The sequence below is a fragment of the Hippopotamus amphibius genome, chromosome 4 (genome assembly GCF_030028045.1).
Source record: "Hippopotamus amphibius kiboko isolate mHipAmp2 chromosome 4, mHipAmp2.hap2, whole genome shotgun sequence".
Lineage (NCBI taxonomy): Eukaryota > Metazoa > Chordata > Mammalia > Artiodactyla > Hippopotamidae > Hippopotamus > Hippopotamus amphibius.
In genome coordinates, this window is record NC_080189.1 from 90,195,514 (window position 1) to 90,217,987 (window position 22,474).

At 35.2% G+C, this 22,474-nt stretch overlaps 1 protein-coding gene across 1 annotated transcript in view; it reads right to left on the reverse strand.

Moving 5' to 3' along the window:
* Nucleotides 1-22,474, reverse strand: part of MAGI2 (membrane associated guanylate kinase, WW and PDZ domain containing 2) — a 1,275,509-nt gene that overhangs the window by 533,116 nt on the left and 719,919 nt on the right. The window contains exon 3 of the mRNA XM_057732512.1: nt 18,836-18,955. Within this exon, the coding sequence (XP_057588495.1) occupies nt 18,836-18,955 (120 nt within the window). The remainder of the gene's footprint in view (nt 1-18,835; nt 18,956-22,474) is intronic.

Consider the following 22,474-nt stretch of genomic DNA (forward strand, 5'->3'; position numbering starts at 1 on the left):
AACATTCTCTAAAATGTTATACTAGTTTACCCCTGGTTTTTCTTTTACATTCAAGTTCAATGTATCTTTGCACGTGATGGCCTACTTTTAACAAAGAATCCAGATTTATAGTGTTTAGATTTTATGGCATCAATAAAGTTTTAAAATATAGTTAAAATGACTGCTCTATAAAATTTCCCCTTGTCTTGCAGTTTACATGCCCTTGTGTTATACTTAACATACCCCTCCCATAATTTCCTTGACATTTTCCATTTTATTTGCATCTGTTTTCACAAGTGTGGGCTGTTTCTTCTATCGAAAAGATTTCACCATTTCTAATTTTAAACTTTTGCTCCCTTCCCCATCCTTTATGCATATTTGTAAATGTAGCACAAATTTTCTAAGGTCTGGCAAGCCCCTGGATACTAATGGAACTATATTAACAATAATAACCCAAATGTCATTGCTTTTTGAACATACTCCTAAAAAAACCTTTGTCCTTCGTCAAGTATCTCTGCATAATACGCTGGAGGCGGGCAGGACATTACTGTGTGTCCAGCATTTTAAGCCTTACTCTGTTTGAGGAATCCACCATTGTGTAAGCATTGTGAGAAGGAAGTCCCACGTTGTACTGCAGCGACATGAAAAAAAAATCACCCTGAACCCTGGCAGGTATGGTGAAGTCATGCAATCTAATGTCAGTCAATCAGATACGCTTGCAGAGAATTTTGAACCTGGAGCAATTGACCTAAAGAAGCAGAGAAAGCTGAGAATGTTAACTAGTGTCCAGTAGCAGTGGTCCAGTTGTAGGGTCCAGTTTCCAAAGCTGGCAGTCCTAGTAGTTGACAGAAGTAAGAGATCCTTAATGTAGCTACTTATTTGTATTAAATGTCCTGTGTATGAACATAGCACAATATATTCCATTCATTAGTAGTTAAGCATATCTCTGCTGATTAGTGACATTTAGCACTTTCTCATATACCTGTTGGCCATTTGTTTGTTTTCTTTGGAGAAATGTCTCTAAGTCTTTAGCCCATTTTTAAATTGGGTTATTAGTTTTTTTGCTTTTTGTTTCTCTCGAGTTGCAGGGGTTCCTTACATATTTTGTTGATTAACTTTTTCCCCCACCTTACAAGGCTATTTATTGATTACTGTGTGCCAACTACTGTGGATTCTAGGCCTATAAATATAAACAAGAAACTCTCCCTGAAGCAAAGGGCTTAAAGTTCACTTGGAAAGACATATAAAAATATGATTACAACAGAATTTGATTACGTCAATAAACCTTTGCTCTCTCTTTCCTTCCCTCGATCCCTGTCTTCCAAAAGTAATTATTGCTCACTATATTAATTTTTTTTTTAACCTTTTGACTTCACCCGTTTTTCCCATCAGCAACCCCTGCCTCTGGCAACCACCAATCTGTTCTCTGTACAAGTTTGTTTGGTTTTTGTTTGTTTGGTTTTATTTTGTTAAAAAAAAAATTTTTTTTAGATTACACATATAAGAGAGTTCATATGATATTTTTGTCTGTCTGACTTACTTCATTTAGCATGATGCCCTCAAGTTCCATCCATATTGTTTTGAATGGCCAAGATTTCATTATTTTCTATGACTGAATAATACTTCTATGTGTGTGGGTGTGTGTGTTTGTGTGTGTGTATCTCAATTTCTTTAACCATTTCTCCATCAATGGATACTTTGGTTGTTTCCATATATTTTGGCTATTGTAAATATGGTGCAAGGAATATGGGGGTGCAGATATCTTTTCAAGTTAATGTTTTCATTTTTCTCAGAAAAATACCCAGAATTAGAATTCCTAGATCATATGGTAGTTTTATTTTTAATTTTTTGAGGAAACTCCATACTGTTTTCTATAGTGGCTGCAATTCCCACGAGGGTTCCCTTTTCCTCACATCCGTGCCAACACTTATTTCTTTTTTTCCCCCAAATCCATTAATCTTTTAAATTTATTTTTTACATTTTCATTTTAATTTTTATTTTACATTGGAGTATAGTCGATTAACAATGTTGTGTTATTTTCGGGTGTACAGCAGAGTGATTCAGTTACACACATACATGTATCTATTCTTTTTCAAATTCCTTTCCCATTTAGGTTATTAAATAGTATTGAACAGAGTTCCCTGTGCTAGAAAGTAGGCCCTTATTAGTTATCTATTTTAAATAAAGCAGCATGTACATGTCAATCCCAAACTCCCAATCTACTTCCCCCCCCCGCCCCGCCCCCAACTCTTCCCTGCTGGTAACCATAAGTTCATTTTCTAAGTCTGTGAGTCTGTTTCTGTTTTGTAAGTAAGTTTGTTTGTATCTTTTTTTTTTTTTTGGTTCCACATATAAGTGATATCGTATATTTGTCTTTGTCTGACTTACTTCACTTAGTATAATCTCCAAGTCCATCCATGTTGCTACAAAAGGCATTATTTAATTCTTTTTAATGGCTAAATTATATTCCATTGTATAATATGTACCATATCTTCTTTATCCATTCATCTGTCGATGGACACTTAGGTTGCTTCCATGTCTTGACTATTGTAAACCATGCTGCAATGAATATTAGGGTGCATGTATCCTTTCGAGCCATGTTTTTCTCTGGATATATGCTAAGGAGTGGGATTGCTGAATCATATGGTAGCTCTATTTTCAGTTTCTTAAGGAACCTCCATACTGTTCTCCATAGTGGCTGTACCAATTTACATTCCCACCAACAGTGTAGTACGGTTTCCCTTCCTCCACACCCTCTCCAGTATATATTGTTTGTAGACTTTTTGATGATGGCCATTCTAACTGGTGTGAGGTGATATCTCATTGTAGTTTTGATTTGCATTTCTTTAATAATTAGTGATGTTGGGCACATTTTCATGTACCTCTTTGGCCATCTGTATGTCTTCTTTGGCGAAATGTCTGTTTAGGGCTTCTGCCCATTTTTTGATTGGGTTGTTTGTTTTTTTGATATTGAGCTGCCTGAGCTGCCTGTATATTTTAGAGATTAATCCCTTGTCGGTTGCACTTTTTGCAAATATTTTCTCCCATTCTGTGGGTTTTTTTCATTTTGTTTATGGCTTCCTTTGCTATGCAAAAGCTTTTGAGTTTAATTAGGTCCCATTTGTTTATTTTTGTTTTTATTTCCATTACTCTAGGAGATGAATCAAAAAACATACTTCTGTGATTTATGTCAGAGGATTATGTCTATATTTTTCTCTAAGAGTTTTATAGTATCTGGTCTTAAATTGAGGACTGTATTCCACTTTGAGTTTATTCTTGTGCATGGCATTAAAGAATGTTGTAATCTCATTTTTTTTAACATATAGCTGTTCAGTTTTCCCAGCACCATTTGTTGAAGAGACTGTCTTTTCTCCATTGTATAGTCTTGCCTTCTTTGTCATAGATTAATTGACCACAGGTGCATGGGTTTATTTCTGGGCTTTCTATACTGTTGCACTGATCTATATTTTTGGTTTTGTGCCAGTACCATACTGTTTTGACAACTGTAGCTTTGTAGTATAGTCTGAAGTCAGGGAGCCTGATTCTTCCAGCTCCTCTTCGCTTGTTATTTCCTGCCTTTTTGATAATAGCCATTCCAATAAGAGTGAGGTTTTGATGTGGTTTTGATTTGCATTTTCCTGATGATTAATGACACTGAACATCTTTTCATGTACCATGTACCTGTTGGCCATCTTTGTGTCTTCTTTAGAAAAATGTCTATTTTTTTTGTTTGTTTTTTGGGTTTTTTTGTTTGTTTGTTTGTTTTGCTATTGAGTTGTATGAGTTCTTTATATATTTTGGATATAGTCCTTTATCATATATATAATTTGAAAATGTTTTCTCCCATTCAGTAGGTTGCCTTTTCACTCTGTTGATGATTTCCTTTGCTGTGCAGCTTTTCATTTTGATGTAGTCTCTCTTGGTTTTGTTTTTGTTGCCTGGGCTTTTGGTTTCATTCATGAAATTGCCAGGATCAATGTCATGAAGCTTCCCCCATGCTTTCTTCTAACAGTTTCATGGTTTCAAGTCTTATGTCTAATTCTTTAATCCATTTTCAGCTATTTTTGGTGTACATAAGATAATGATCCAATTTCATTCTTTTGTATGTGAATATCCAGTTTTCCCAACACCATTTGTTGAAGAAACCAACCTTTACTCTTGATATTCTTGGCATCCTTGTCGAACATCAGTTAACTATATATGGGTAGATTTATTTCTGGGATCTTTAGTCCCATTGTTATAGATGTCTGTCTTTATGCCAGTACCATGCTATTTGATTCCTTCAACTTTTTATGTATTTTGAAATCAGGAAAAGTGATGCCCCCAGCTTCATTCTTTTTCTCAGGATTGATTTGGCTATTTGTGGTCTTTTGTGGTTCCACATAAATTATAAAATTGTTATTTTCTATTTTTGTAAAAATTGGTATTGGGATTTTGATGGTGACTGTGTTGAATCTATAGATCACTTTGGGTAGTTTGGATGTTTTAGCAATATTAAATCTTCCAATTCATGAATATGGAATATCTTTCCATTTGTTTGTATCTTCTTTAAATTTTTTCATTAATGTTTTGTAGTTTTCTGTATACTGGTCTTTCACTCCCTTAATTAAGCTTTTAAAGTATTTTATTCTTTTCTGGTGCTATTATAAAGGAAATTCTTTTCCTAATTAGGCCTTACATTGACTGAATACTTTCCCAAAGGAAAAATGTTCCTTCAAGCACAGACTTTGTGTCAAACAAGGCTGGAAGCAATTTCAATTTTGCCACTTACTACCTGAGAGACTTCTTACAATTGCTAAACATCTTTGAGCTTCAGAGTCCTCCTTGTAAAAAGGATTAAAATAATACTTTCATGGAAGAAATGTGAAAATTACAGATAGTGTATGCAAAGCATGAAGCCTAGTGTGTTAGTCAGGATTATCTAGAGAAAGAATAAATAGGACACATAGGCCTAAAAATCCAGGAGCACCAAGGTTCAGGAGAAGATTGATGCCCCAACTCAGCCAGGCAGAAAGCAAATTCAACGTTTGTTCACCTTTTTCTTCTACTCGGGCTTTCAACATATTGATTGATGCCCACCCACATTAGGGAGAGCCATATGCTTTACTGAATTCACCAATTCAAATGCTTATCTATTCTAGAAACACACTTGCAGACACACCCAAAAACGTTTAACCCGATATCTAGGCATTCCAAGGCCCAGTGAAATTGACACATGAATTAATCATCATGCCTGATATTGTTTTTGATTTTTTGATATTGTAGTTATTTCAGCCCAAATGTTTATCCACTTGTGTATCCCATTTAGAACAACCCTATAATGAGAGTTCTTACCCCAGGTTTGGCAATCCCAGCAACTATTAACACATTGAGTTTATTACTTCATCAGCCCTGGCTGTTAGATAGCATTTCTTTATATCTGACCAAAATCTCTGTCTCTTTATTTATTATTTGTCCTAGTTCCACTCTTTAAGGTCACATAGAACAAGTCTCATTCCTCTATTATGTCCCACTCATCAGTCATTTAAACACAGTACTCATGTACTTCTAGAGCCCTTTCAGTAAAGGTCCCACACCAAGTTCAAGACAAATCCAAAACTAGCATTTGGCCTTGCAATTCCTGGGCCTCAAATGAATACTTGAACAAATAATTCTTGGCTTTCTCTAGGCCACAGTTGTTCCCTACCAATGCTTTGTTTCCCTGGAGCACTGCAGCCTGTCAGTAGCTATCCCTCTGCATTTTAATACATTTTAAGACTTTTTTTTTTTCCCCACAAATGAGACAGATTCTGTTGCAGAGTTATTTTTCAGAAAATGTGATGGGCGTAGTGGTATGGTTTAGTTGACATCAAAGAGATCAGAACTTTCTGGAACACACAGCTGCAGCCTGGGATACAAACAACTCCATCAGAGAGTTCTGAACACTGCAGTATTATACTTCTATTTAATTCCTTCAAGTGCACTGCCAATAATTCTTGCACTTGAAAGTAGATTGCTAGCTCAAAAAAGTCACAAATGACTGTTCTAGGACTTGAATCCACCCTGCCTTTAGCAAGGCCTGTCAAAGTCAATTCTTTCTCTAGCAACCTGACAGTCCCCTCCCCACAGCAGCTTCCCTTTATAACCCAAACTCTAGCTTCTCAACCTGCTGTCTCAATATTTTCATGCTCATATTTAATGTATTTTGTTACCTTTGGAAAGATCTTGATCAATATTTTCTTATTTTTAGGCAGCCATGATCTACTTTCATTCACTCTTGGGAATGCTCTACTCTCCTATATGATTTCTGCTTCTACTATTGTTTATGAAAAATAGATGCCATGAGGATGCATTTTTTCATTAGTAGAGGAGCTATGTAAAATTTAAATGAAACGTAAACAAAAATACTTTTTAAGTTACTGCAAAACCATTGTTAGAAGAATATGAACAATTCTATTAAATAATATTTCTGAATTCAATTCTGTAATGAGTTGTTGGAGGAACTTCCCTGGTGGTCCAGTGGCTAAGACTCAGTGCTCCCAATGCAGGGGGCCTGTCTTTGATGCCTGGTCAGGGAACTAGATCCCACATGCTGCAACTAATAGTTCACATGCCTCAACTAAAGATTCTGCATTCCACAACTTAAAAAAATGATCCTGCACACCGCAACAAAGATCCTGCATGCTCCAACTAAGACCTGGTGCAGCCAAATTAATTAATTAATTCATTAATTATTTTTGAAAAGAAGTTATTGGAGTCTACCAAGAAGAAGTGCAGTCTCAAATTACATATAATAGAATTAAATCAATGATAATTACAAGAATACCCAAGAATAGAAAACAATAAGCAACAAGAATACATGGGATGGGGTTTCCCAGGTGGCGTAGTGGTTAAGAATCTGCCTGCCAACGCAGGGGACACTCCCACACACTGCAGAGCAACTAAGCCCATTCACCACAACTACTGAGCCTGCACTCTAGAGCCCTCAAGCCACAACTATTGAGCCTATGTGCCACAACCACCAAAGCCTACACACCTAGCGCCTGTGCTCTGCAACAAGAGACGCCACCGCAACGAGAAGCCCACGCACCGCAACGAAGAGTAGCCTCTGCTCTCCACAGCTAGAGAAAGCCCGTCCTCAGCAACGAAGACCCAACACAGCCAAAACAAACAAACAAACAAATAATACTCGGGATGTATTTAGCTGAGATGAGAATGGGTATTTACAGGCAATGGTTTAGAAATGAAGTCAAATTTTAAATTAAAGGATAAAATAAGAAAAAAAAGAATAAATGAAAATAAAGTGCATCTGTTTGTTTATTAGCTCAGTATTTTGATATACTCAGAACCAAACATTTTTATTCCCCCAATAGCCTCCTAATTACTACTAAGAAGGCCTGCCTAGATAATGGGGAAAGAATTTGAACATGAACAAATAATAAAAGAAGAAAATGTTATATTTTCTAAAATATAGGGATATAATTTATTAAATTATAAAGAGAAAATGAGGTAAAATATCAACTGAAATAATTTTTTCCATTAAACAAATATTAAGTATGTAGGACCCATTTGTCAAGAGCGCAAATTCCAATATACCATTAGGCTTATTGAATAACATGAAAAGTGTAGTGAATTGGGGTAAATTACATCAGTTTTTAGACATATACCATGCCAAACTATACAACTAGTGTTTGAACAAAACTCCCATGAACGTGCCCATTTCTAAGACAGTGTTGCTTTCTACGCATGACGGAGAAGTCATTTCAGTTAAATTTCCACTCTATTCAGTAAGTCATTGCCTTGTGGGAACATTTATAAATATCATCTCCATTATTCTCATTGTTGTTCCTTATAGCTTTACAGGTAAAAAAAAAAGGAATTGAAATGTAAGAGTCAGAACCAAGATATAAAACCATCTGAAGTATAAAATGTAGCATATCCCAAAAGAGGAAGATTTTTAGGACATAAAGTAGGAATACAGTGGAGAATCCATGTAGAGTTCTCAATTTTCAGGAGAAACCAAAAGATAAACAAAGCAAGAATAAAGAAAGAGAATACTGTCAGTGGGCTTTTGGCAGAAACAAAACCCTTGAAAGATCAGTAAAAATAAAATCTAAATTGTGAGAGAACAAAAATATGATAGGGGCTAAATACTGAAAGGAAAACAAGCAAGAAGAGCACTAAAATGAAGGTTAGTGCAAAGGCAGGACCAAGAACATGAAGGAAAAACATGATAACATAATGCTGCAAGAAAGCTTCCCAGGGTAAAATATCTTTAACTTCTGATTAATATGTTTAGCTTCTAAGATGAATATATATAACACTCTTTGAATGTGAACTTTTCATGAAAATAAAGCAAGATAATGATGCATTATTTCCTCCCTAATTGTAAATATAGGCTTTAAAAAAACAGTCTGCAGCTATCACTCCATAAGATTCCTGGGAGACAGGTGAGTGTCTCAAAAAGTGAAAAAAAAATCTACAAACTAGTACGTTAAGATGAAAAAAAGAGCAGATGAACTTGTAAATGTGCATTTATTAACATTTTTAGCAATTTGGTAATGCACAAATAGTTTTATAAATCTATTTTAAATCTAACATATTCAAAAAATTACAAACATCATTGAGGCCAAAGAATATGTTGTTTCCAACTTCATTACAATCTAGTCATTTTTCTTAAATATATTTATATATGCCTAGAATGTTTGGGGCATATAAGAACATCAGCTTTGTTTGCACTTATAGAATACTTTCATAAATTAATTATCGATAGCTTAATCATGTGTTAATTTCAATATAAATTTGAATGCATGTTATAAATTGCTTCTAAATGGAAGATAGTTAAAATATCTTATACCAAGATATGCATTCCATTTGCTTGGCATTTTCAGGGAGTGCAGTATTCTATTTAGGTGAATATTCTACCTTTCCCCTTTAGAAGTTCAAACTTAAATTTTAATCACCTTTGAAAAAAATCTTTCTCAAATATTACGTTTTTGCATATATTTTAACCTTTTCTGGATAGCTCATGGTCATTATTAGGAAAATCAACCGCTGTTCTGGGTTGCAATACTCTGCTGTCCTCTGGGAGACTGATGAGTGTTCCCACCATAACAAATGATCCTAGACGACTGTGTTTTTTGAATTTCATCTGTACCTTTTTTGTACTTTTGCCCTGTCCTAAATCACTGCCACGCTATCAGTGTGCTGCCTCTAGGAGTCTCCATCCTCTCCCTTACATAAACCACTGCACACATTTTCTTCTAATTTGCTGCTACATTTTACCATAAATGAGACTTTTATTAAACTGAGGGAAGACGGGAGGAGGGAGGAAAGTAAAGTTACCAAATCTGCAAATATTATTTGTAAAATGAATATTCCTGCACATACTTGAAGGTAGAAATGATAGGAAACACCCTTGTTGCAATGGGTTATACTTCACTCCAAGTATAATACTTGCTTCTCATCTCCAGGGAAACCAGATGGTTGCATCAGAAGACTTTTCTCTGGAATTTTTATGGAAAAAATTGGAAGCAGACGTCAGAAGTATCTAATCCTTCTGGGAATGATCTGGCCTGGAGAACCTTTCTTTTCTTATGGGCTAGCCCAGTGGGAACAGACCCTTTTGGGAAATAGCACCCTCCAATATCAGGTCACAGTGCCAAAGGACAGGTTTCTCTAGCTAAATGGATGTCCCCTGCTGTAATATCCTCAGGTATGTCATGGAGATAAGGGAGCAAAAGAAAGAAAGCTCAGTGGAAAAATTTAAATCAAGTCTTTACCTTTTATTTACCCATCATCATGAGATTCATCTCAGTCTGAGCTTCCTATGTATTGTTTAAAACTTTTTTGCTTATTGACTCTTTATGTTGTGTTAAGTATTTTGGTTACCATCAGTAATCAAATTTAAAATATAAATTTTTCAGAATTATCATTGTACCCATTAACTGTTTAGTGAAAGGAATCAAACTTTCACCTACTGTAAGAAAATTTAAAGTCATCCTAATGTAAGAGAGAGAGGTGAAGTAGGAGTAGAAATCTTCTTAGCAGTGTATAATTAATAATTGAATAAAAATTTATTTTCAATTTCTTTCCATTAAGTCTCCTAAGAATAAAAGAATAATAAACAAACTCATGCTCCCTTATAGTTTACTGAAAACCAGACAGAAAATGTTAGTGAAATACCTAATAAATTCCAAGTACCATATGTCCATGTTAATTAAAATGGGGGAGGGTTACTGAAAGATACTGTTTTGTTGACTAAGTTTAGTGGGCTTTGAGTTTGAGTAATCTGACAAATAATGAATTACCGTAGTGAAAACCAGATATGAGGAATGGCCATAGAAAGATAAGAATTATATTCTGGAGAAAGTGTTGCAGTTTACAGGATACTGAGAGAGAAATAGGTATTGAAACTCACAACAGGCACCCATGCGGTTAATAATGAGAATTAAGACAAGAACAAAATGATTACAATTATAATACAAGATAATCTAGGACAAGAATCTAAAGCCAAATTGATGCTGCAGCTCTAAACTTCTGACCTAGAGTATTTTGAATTATGAAGTAGATGTGTCCCAGGGTTTCAATTCTGTTTGAACTCTTATGTAGGGATTAAGAGGTTCCCACTGCTTGGTTCAAGGAAGGAACCTAGGCATTCATTCGGCTTATATTCATTGAATGCTTCCTAGGTGCCAGAAACTACCCTACGCTCAAGAATTAGCAGTGGTCCAAACAAATTTTCTGACTTCTTGGGAAGTCTACATTCAAGTGCGTGGATATTGACGATAATCAAATAAACCAATGGACCTAGAATGTATTTTCAGTTATAGTCGGTACAATAAAGAAAATAAATCAGAGGAAGGGAATGGATAATGTCAGCAGGTGTTATTTTGGATAAGGCTGTCAGCTAAGAGTTTCCTGAAGATTCTTAGATGAATATCTTGAAGTGAGAAAAAGGAATACGTAGTTATTTGGAAGACAGGTAGTCTAGGAGAATGATATTACAAATGCAAGATCCCAGGTTGCTGAGGATGTGCTTGTTCTGTTTGAGGAACAGAAAGGAGGCCAGCAGAGTTAATATAAATAGGCTGAAGACAGTATAAGTAAAACTTTGCATTTTGTTATAACTAATAACAAGTATCAATTTGTGTTTTTACTGGGCCCTAAAAATTTATATTTTTAGCTTCCCCTCCCCTAGTAGTAGTGAGAGAGTAGTGAGAGAGTAGCATTGACACATACACACCACTAAATGTAAAATAGATGGCTAGTGGGAAGCTGCTACAGAGCACAGGGAGATCAGCTTGATGCTTTGTGAAGACCTAAAGGGGTGGGATAGGGAGTTTGGGAGGGAGGCTCAAGATGGAGGGGATATTGGGGATATATGTATACATATAGCTGATTCACTTTGTCATACAGCAGAAACTAACACAACATTGTAAAGCAATTATACTCCAATAAAGGTTTTTTAAAAATGTGCCTTTTTAGAGTCTTTAAGAATTAACTTCTATGGAGAAAATCCCATGCAGACAAGATATGTTGACCACTTGGTCCTAATTTTATCTGGTTGTTACATGCATATACACATACAGCCCATAACCGATCTGAGAGAACTGATTATTGTATAAAGAGGACTGACTACTTCAGCATATTAGATTTTAACCTAATGTTATGATTTTCCATAATTGCCAGAGTCTGAAGCCTTCAACAAGGAAGAGTTTTCATATGGTATGAGTCTTACACAGGATAATTGTTTTTAAATATAGGGCCAGCAGGGTATTTTTGAGAACTGTTATGTCAGTCACAGTTTGACTAATTTTTAGTCAAAGCACTCAATATATCTGTCTACTTCGCAGCATGATCAATGGAAGCCTCAAAGTTTCAGATATTGTTTTGTGCAAAGGATGAATGAAAGCTGCAGTTTATAAAAACAATTCATGAAACCATCTAAATCTATTGTAACTTTGTTGGAAATGGAGATCAACATTCTGAAATACAGCATTTAGTAATAAAAATTAGGACACAGCTTTCCTATTTTTGATGATTTCTATTCCTCCTGAGAGAAATAACAGAATGTGTGGTTAATCAGACTCCATTGTCTCTTAGATCAGAAATATGGAAAATATAAGGAAAGAATGTCTCAGGAAGTTTTATTTTTCAGATTTGAAATTCAGATACAAAAAAATGGCTTTTGTAGAGGAGAATGTTAGGTTATAGTTTTCAAATAATTAATGTATGAAACAAGTCTCTGAAAAAAGTTTTACAGGAAGGGGACATTAGGGCATCACTGACAATAACTGGAGTAAATAAAACCTCTCTTTTAGGAAGGTCTATACCTCTAATCTAAGACTAATGGCAAGAGCCATTGATCATCGCTATGTTGATGTGATTTTAGAGAAACATGAACTCTCATGTACAAGACTGTTTTAATCAATTTGAACAAGAATCGATCATATGGAATGAGTAAACTTACTGACTTCAATAGTCATGGAAATGTGAGATCCAGTAAATATCTTTCAATATATATTCACAGCTGCAGCAATACACACATAAACATTATGAAACATTTATTATCAATATTGTTATCCATTTTTGTCCACTCAGAAAAACAACTCAGAGGGTTTGAAAACATTCACCAATCAGCAAAGGTAAATAGGTTCTGCTTGTTGAAGTAGTAGAGAGAAATATGAGTAAAAATTTTGAAGTCATGCAGTTTTTTTTCCCACTAAATGAGGGATATGATACATACTTCATATGAAATCTCAATTTGTTTCAGATAAAAATTTATAAGGGATGTGTACATGAGTTAGAAAATCATTGTCATTAAAGACATAAGCTTGAGGGGAATTAAGGAAACCCTGAATATCACAGTTTTGGAACCCTCTGCTCTACCTATTATCATTATGGGTTGTGAGAGAGTCAAAGAAGTGAGCCCATGGATATTGGCTTTATTTTATGATATACTCCAAAATGGTTGGTCCTGTTTTCATTCAGCTATACTGAACAAAAACATATAGAACAAACAGGAAACTGGTTACTATTGTAGTTTAGGTAATAGTAAACAAGTCATTTTATTTTCCCTGACTTCAGTCTTTAAGTTATAATTTGTATCATAATATTAAATTAACTAATTAATTGATTGGTTTGTTCCTTCTAGCTCCTTTTGGGAAAAAAGAGTACTTAGACATAGGCACTGATACAGCCATATGGAGAATAGTATGAAGATTCCTTAAAAAACTAAAAACAGAACTACCATATGACCCAGCAATCTCATTACTGGGCATACACCCAGAGAAAACCATAGTTCAAAAAGACACATGCACCCCAATGTTCATTGCAGCACTATTTACAACAGCCAGGACATGGAAGCAACCTAAATATCCATTAACAGATGAATAGAGTAAATGTGGCACATACATATAATGGAATATTACTCAGCCATAAAAAAGAAATGAAATTGAGTTATTTATAGTGAGTTGGATGGACCTAGAGTCTGTCATACAGAGTGAAGTAAGCCAGAAAGAGAAAAACAAATATCATATATTAACGCATATATGTGGAATCTGAAAAAATTGGTATAGATGGTCTTTCTTACAAAGCAGAAATAAAGACACAGACAGAGAGAGCAAACATATGGATACCAAGGGGGAAAAAGGGGGGTGGAATGAATTGGGAGATTGGGATTGACATATATACACTATTAATTCTATGTATAAAATAGATAACTAATGAGAACCTACTGTATAGCACAGGGGACTCTACTCAGTGCTCTGTGGTGACCTAACTGAGAAGGAAATCCAAAAGAGAGGGGATATATGTATATGTATGGCTGATTCACTTTGCTGTACAGTATAAACTAACACAATATTGTAAAGCAACTATACTCCAGTTAAAAAAAAGAAAAAGGCATTTGCATTATATACTTTGGAAAAGGCTGGGCTTACAAAAGTCCCAAACCAAAAGGGAATTTTATCACATTCTAACACACAGTAACACTTCTAGTCTTAGCGCCCTACACAGGAGCAAAGCAGCATGCAAAAAACATACAATCTGCAAATAGCTTTGAACACAAATTGAATCACCTACAAAAAACCTCTGGCATTGTAAGATCTCAAAGGGGGTAAAACTTCACTAAATGTGTTTTTCCTTTACTGGTTAAATAAACATGCAGTGAACTTTATGTGCAAGTGCTTAGTGTTCCTAAAATGAACACCCAAATGCATGGTTTAAAATCTTCCACAATAGGAAAATTGCCAAGAGAAAGAAAAAGAAGGAAATATCAAAAGAAAAAAAAATGTTACAATATGTAATAACAGCTGAATTCTTTTAACTGTAAGCTCTAAGAATCTACTGTTGTTGTGGAGGTTATTACTTACATAGTAAAATTTTTCTCTTGTAATAGAATATAAGGGAAAGAGAAAAAATGAAATTTTATCTCTTTTTGATCTCCTGGAATGACAGCTATCTTAGCACCAACTGAAGCACTGATCTTCCCTTCAGGAAATACTTACATTGCAGTGAATAGAAACTTGGACTGATAGAAGAATGGTTTTTCTGAAGACTATTTATAGTACTAAAAATGATTTTTCACTGGATTGAGCATCTCTCTGTCACCAACGCTATCTTGATTGGAAATAGAGATTCAAAATTTCAATAATAAATGCACCAAGGTCATGTTAAAAACAGGTGGATATGAATTTTAGTTAGTAAAATTAAATGGATTTATGTAAAGTTTGTTGTATGTCTTCTCTCAACACATGAGTGATTGGATTATTTTCCTAGAAAATTAATTGTCCTTAATACTTAAAGTTTTATAGGATTGTATGTGCTATACCAGGAAGAACAGCATTCATTTATGTACAGATGTAAGAAAACTTGAATTTCAGAGTCCTTGTAGTACAATTGTTTAAGAAACTAGGTGCGCTATTTATAGTCAGCTCAAGTTCATATACATTAGGGTCCATGATTAGGAGAAACCACAGCATCAAGGTGAAGGTGAGTGTGATATTTGTACTATATTCTGCCAGATGCCCGAATAACTTGCTGGATTTGATTTGGTTCTCTTAAAAATTGAAAGAATATTACAATTGAGCTTACGTCCATTTAAAGAAAACCTTTAAGATCAGTGGTTTCTTCAGTAGATAGAAACATAGCTTTGTTTCAATTTAAAAGAAGAACAGCAAAATATGATAGCAAATGTTACAACGGAACTTGCTGCTCTGGAACATGACTGTGGATGATCTCACGAGATGAATTAAATGAAATGAGAGTCCAGGTACAGCTCAGGGGAATGGGTTTAGTTAATGATGACATTAAGAATGCAGGTTGAGGCAGTGTGAGTGGCCAGTGAAACTAAGAATGTAGCATTCCAGACAACTGGAAGAAGTAGGTCAGGCAGGATTCACGGATTTAGAGCCCTGGCTTGTTCAGCACTTTGGACAGTTCCCAAGGGCCCTGCTTCCTTCCAGGTATTTAAGAGTACTTAACCTTTACATTACCAAACCTACTTATTTAATTTTACTTTTTGGTGTCTCATTTATACCTGCATGTGACCTTAATCCCAAAGGAATTGTCTGCATTCATTCACAGAGCTCTGTGGTCTGTGTTTCACATGCAGCCTACATCTTCAGTCCTGACAGGAAGGTTCACGGTGTTATTCCTGTTACTTGAGGTTATGTTAGGCTTGTCACTGGGCTTGTTATATTAACTTAATTTTCAACCTGACTGATTATGAAAAGATGAAGATGAGATCATCCAAGTCATGGAAGAGTCTACCAACACCTGCTGGTACACTGGAGTCAAGTCCTCTGGGCCATTTACATGCAAGGCCATTCAGCAGTTGTTGTATAACAAACTGAAATGAGGTGCTAGATGGGGGGGTTGGTGACGCAGAAAAAGGCCTTAAGACTCTGGTAAAATTCTGCCTGGCACCCTATGGCCTAACTGTAGACGGTAACACAAGCACATTAAGGCTTTCCTTGCAGCCTCTAGTAAAGACAGAATTGTTCTTCTGGAGCAAGGACTTTGAGCCAGTTTCTAAGAGGCAGAACCCACAATTCAGGACAGTCTATCTCATTTATAATCAAAGGACAAATTCCAGATTGAACTTAAAATTATTGTCAACAAGACAAAAGTATATAAATACATAACCAGTCTTAAGGATCCCACATGGTTAACAGGTCTGTGACCTTAATGCTGAGAGGGGCTCAGTCTCTTTTTAATTTCTTTAGTGGACTCACATATATCAGAAATGAATTTCCTGGTCTGGCTGAGAGCTCTAAAGAGTACTGAGAAGGCATGAGAATGGTCTAGCAAGGAGGAGGAAGGAGAAAAATGGCTCAAACACTGCAGAAGGGAGGACACAGAGAAACTGGTATTTTATTATTTTATGAGAGAGTGATATCATGAAAGTTTGACAAATATAAAAGCCCTGAGGTCTTTCTTTACCTAGTTGAGTAGCACATGATTGTTACTCTGTATATTCTGAAAGCACCAAGAGCAGAAAAGGCATTCCCTAGGCTTCCTTAATGAATAACACATTAATAACACAAAATGGTAGCTCTGAGTCTAGAGCCTGTGATTAATCCTAAAGGAACAGCGGTGATTCTTTATTAGAATGCCAATTCTACTGGTTCCTCAGCTGTAACTGTAGGAAAAATTGAAGATTCTGAGATTTGAGAATGTTCCCCAGGTGTCCACCCAGATGGTTATGCAACCTGAGAAAAGAGCTTCTTATTTATCCAAGTACACAACGTGTATCTGTAAATAATAGTATTGATTCCCCACAGTCATATGTGTAAATCGGCCTTATTATTCAAAGATCAGCTCTATGTACACTGGAGTGATTAACAATTTGGCACCAATTTAGCCAACTCAACTCTCAGTGCTGAAAAAATGTCTGAAGAAGATTCAGGATAACCCATCCTGGCTCACAAAACTTGGTTATGTTTGTATGGTTTCAGAATATTTCCCTCAAAATTTAACTGAAATCTAAAATTTAAGCTAGGCTTTATTTTAAAATATTGATATTAAACTTCATGACAACAAGATTATCATTAGAATACAGGAAATTTAATATGAACATTTGATTTAATTTTTTCACCTTCTATACAGTTAATACAAATCTTTAACAAAAAAAAAAGGTCACATTTGTTAATCATACTACTCTTGGAATTCTCGTGGATGTAAAGGCATTGGTTCTTTGCTACATAAATATGACATTTAAATATGGTAACTAAATATAGGGCATTATTATTGGCAGACATGCAAACTATTGAATGCCACTAAATAATGTTGCAAAGCCCATAGGAAAATATACTATACAATTTATTGTTAATTTACTCTGACTTCTTTGATAGCATTATTTTCTATGATCTATACAGTTATTTTTCATATATAATTTAAGGCAGCTTGTATGATCAACACAGCTTTTTTAACTGCTATGTATAAAATAGATAAGCCACAAGAACATATTGTATAGCATAGGGAATTACAGCCATTATCTTTTAATAACTTTTAATGGAGTATAATCTACAAAAATACTGAATCTCTATACTGTACACCTAAAACTAATATAATACTGTAAATCAACTGTACTTTGATAAAAATAAATTAATATAATATTGCCAATCAATCTCCACTATCATTCACTTTTGATAACAGGAAGAAGAAACGACACATATATAAAACCATTTTCTTTTTTGCCTGTTTCCTATGAATATGGCAATAAGCCACTAAACGTCTCGGCCTACACTGCCTCAGCAGTGTGAAGTAAAAAGAGATTTTAATACTTCTAACAATTTAACAGTACTGAGTTCTTCAATAACCAGAGTCCACTGGACACCTACTAGTAAACGAAGGAGGAAGAGGAGGGCCAAACTGTTACACAACCAATGTAGTTGTTCATGGTAGACCTCATACAGTTGAGGGGCTAAGCAGCAATGCATATGAGTTTTGCTTTTAATATCGCTCACTCTTAATTGCAGTTCAGTAAAACTAGATTCATCTTTGGACTTAATAATACATATACAGTTTACACATACAATAACTGTGATGTAGGAATAAAAGTATTATTTTCTACTGTTTTTTAGTTATGTTACTTTAAAATTTCATTATACAGACACAGACCTGTAATTTCATTAAACATATACTACATGCATGTAGACGTTACTTAAACATACACATGCAACCGTGTTGTTATTTATTTGTATTTTTCAATGTTATCATTCTCCTTTTACAGATAAGACTACTGAGGTTCAGAGATACTAACTGGGTTACTTAATATTCATAGTGGGTAAGTAGTAAAGCTAGGTTTGGAATTGAAGCAGATTTTGGCTTGTGTTACTGTGCTTTTCCACTGAAACATACTTCCCACATTCAAGGTTTTAATTTCATTTGTTCATGTTTGACGTGGGCACCCAAGGAAACTTGTGGTAGAGCTTTGGAGTTCACCCACAGATCGTATTTTCCTACATCATCATTTTGCATGAGAGGCAACTGAAGGTAATCGTAGTGAAGTAACTGGAGAAAACTACAAAGAAGTAGTGACAAGACCAGAACTCAAGCCCTGTGCTCTTTTAGATGCTACCTAGAATTGAAGACAATTTAACTGGAAGATCACGGCTTAGCCTCAGGATATCCTTATCACAAGGATACTTCAGTGGGCATACACACACATTTCTCTTGGCATCTTAAGAGCAGAATTAACTCAGATATATTTTAATTTTTCTTTATGAAATACACTTCTAAAGTGACTTCCTTAAAACTCTCAAACCAAAACAATAGCACATTAGTAATCTGATGTTCTAATAACGCATTTCAGTCAAAGGAGAAAAATGTGCTGCAACAAGAAATAATTCAGCAGTAGAGCTGTGCTTACCTTCATAAGTCCCACTTTCTAGGAGAGCACCACTTTTCTCCAATTCCATAAAATCTTCAACAGTGATGAAAATATAGTCCACTCCAGGGACCTCACCCTCCTTATGTGGCCTTGTGGTGCCTGAATAAGGAAAATTAAAAACAAAAGAAAGACTCTAAGAGATTTGTTGCTGAACTTTAGAAATACCACCATTCTTCTGAATATTCAATAACACTTGTTTGTACATCCTGCGAGTTGGCAGTTTGTATTTGTCCTTCTGTTTGTTTGGAAACAGAAAATACCAGGGGGTTAAGAGTAAAGTAAACATACAAAGAATTTTTCTTCATCAAGTTTATAAAGAGTTCATTGCCATGGAATGTGGCTGCATAGATTTTTCAGTGAAAAATGTAGACCATTGTGCCCTTTTTGAAGAGGTGGCTTGAATATTGGGCCAGGAGTCTGCTAGCTCAGGAATTTACATATCTCACTTTCATGAATGGACCTCTATTGTTCTGTAGACTACTTTGCTATGCCATAAAATACAATGGAAAATATATATGCTAGCAAAATGTCAATTTACCTTTATATTTCCATGATCTACTCCTTTTTGTGGGGGGGGGGGGGGGTTGTTGCCATTTTTTAATTTTGCACCAAATAGTAGCTTATATTTGATTTAAAGGATAAGAAAATCTTTATTATTACTTAAATAACTAATAATTAGAATTGAATAATAAGTATAACTGAATTAGCATTACGATGTTAGTAATATAGTCTCCTCCCTCCCTTCCTTCCTTCATTATTGCTGTTAATTCTGACTAAATTGAGAGGTGACACACCCCTAGGGGTTACTGCATGGGCCCACCACTCTTATTTTCTGCATCACCTACAGAGGAAACAGCTTCTGTGACCAGGGTTACAGGCACAGTAAGTAGCCTGTGGCTCAGTACACCTTCACTGGAGAAGTCAGGCTCCCAGACCTGCTGTCCAGTTTGTGAGGTGGGAACCAAAACAGAAGCATATTAAATGCTGTGGGTTTGTTTTCTGGAACACTTCCTTCCCTGAACATGCCTTAAGCGTCTTTTCTTTTTCTATGCCACCTACATAAGACGTTCTGCATGTCTGATTGGAATTTCCATAATGCATACATGCAAGTAGTATGCAGAAGCACATAAAAGGCAAATATGTAAACACAGTACTAGTACACTGGCAGGCTTATTCACATATACACTATCGTCCATATGCTCCATATACTAAACAAAAAGTATTTCAAACCCTTAAATTTATGTTCACTCTCCCAAATCTTTATCAACTAGGCAATGTTAACAGCCAGTCAGTTCTCATTTTAGTCTATTAGGATCAAATCTGGACTGCAAATGAGAGGCATCAACTAATATCAGAATATACAATGTGTTAGGAAAATTCATTTTTGCTAAAAATGTCTAATTCCCATTGAAAACACTTTTTAAAATTTGAAGGCATTGTGTTCTAAAATTAAATTTTACAACCTTCTTTGGGGGTTGCAAAACAATTTTTTCCCCATAATTATGTTTAATGACTTTCTCCTGAGTTTGTTATTTTATTTTGTTTAACTGAGCCACATTTTATAATATTCCCTACTGCTTTTATGTTATAAAATATAAACCTCCCACACCTAGTATGCATAATGTTGTCAAATTAATGTTTCTATGAGAACCTTAACTTTCAAAATCCTGACTTTTATGTGCTTAACCCTTGTGAATTAAAAGCACATTAACATGCTTTTTGGCAATCAATTTGTTTTTCTGTTTATTTAGAACACACTCTAATCATTAAGAAAAATCATATAACAAAGTTTCAATTTTCCTTCCTAATTTATCTGCATATTTCAAAAGCTACACGCTTTGATTAATTAACTGCTTTCAGTGCAGTAATGCATTCCTAGCACAATGTGAGCATAAGACCACAAGCTTAAGGGCAATTTCCAGGGCTGCTGACTTAACTACAATGACTCGCCCGCATCAAATTCTAGTGAGTGTGTTTGGGGTTGTGCTCTTCTTGGAAGGACCATCAGTACTTTGATTTTCCGTCTACACCTTACCTCTCAGGCCAACGTGACTGACTTCTTGCCTCAGGGATTCAGCCTCCCTGTGGCTGCATCAGTGCCACCTGTTACATTGACCTGCTTGATGCTGCCTGCCTATTTGGACTGGGGCTCGCTCACCTCACTGTTGCTTGAAGAAGTTCTACAATATAATCTTAAATGCTGTATTTCCCATCTTTCACATCAATCTCCCATCCTTTTCTCTCATTTTGTTCTAATTATAACCTCCAGCCTCCTGATTGCTCCTAATTTCCCTGATGTTCTCCATATTTGACTTCTTTTGCCTTTCTACCTAAGGGACTGGGAGTCTAAAATGTCTTCTTTCTTTTAGTTCATCTTCAACATTTCCCAAGTCTTAATAAGCCTCCAAGTTCCCTATTGGCTATTTCATTCACAGACTGCAGCTGCTATAGAAAACCATGAACTTTCACTGACAAAGTACCCTACAAAATTAGGCTTTCTAATGTTAGTTTTGTTGTTGTTGGACAAGTTTTTGTTTATTCATTTTTTTTTAATTGAAGTGTAGTTGATTTACAGTGCTGTGCCAATCTCTGCTATACAGCAAAGTAACTGAGTTTTACACATATATACATTCTTTTTTTTAACATTGTTTTCCACTATGGTTTATCCCAGGAGATTAGATATAGTTCCCTGTGCTATATAGTAGGAATTTGTCATTTATCCATTCTAAAGGTAATACTTTGCATCTACCAACCCCGAATTCCCAGTTCAGGACTCTCCCTCACTCTAATGTTATGGTAATCCTTTTAATAAGTATCTTCTTCCCCTTTTGACACGACCCCACCATTTTCTAATACTCAAGGGCTTTGACTTTCATCAGAAGACATTAGCTCATTCTCTTCCTGGTAAAATAAGAGATACTCTGAATGAAAATTCCTCAAAGTTTCCTAAAATTTCTACTTCTTTCATCTACATTATCTTCATCCTTAATTGGTACCAGCCATCCATCTTGCTAAGGCTAATCCCTTCTCCTCTGCTTTCTTTCTAACTCTAGTTTTTATTTTTTATCAAAGTTATGTATACAGATATTTTAAAGATTCTACACTTCTACAAGGTTTGTTATTCTATAATTCTACAAGCTTTTTTTTTTAAGTAGACTGTCATTACCCACCCCCCCAACACACACACACACACACACACACACACACACACACACACACACACACACACACCCCTTTCATTTTATCCAGAGGCAAACACTTTTAACTCTTTTAGCTGATTCTTTTGTTTTATCTTCATATCTTTAAATAACATCAATATTTATGATGGCTCTTTTTTTTAAATTTTAGTCACTATTGATTTCTTGGTAAAGAAAATGAAGCTCTTTTTGCCCACATTCACATCATTTCCTCCTTTTTTCCTCTTTCCATTCTCCCAGTAGAATAAACTTGCATTAGATTACTATTTAACATTTATAATAATAATACTATGTAAACGTTTTTCCAGCAGAACCCCGTACTGTACTGATTACTTTTCTGTTCTTGTGTAATTTTTTGTTTACTCCAGATTTAATGTTTTAATTTCCAAATTTCCAGGTATTGATCAATATTTCAATTAAT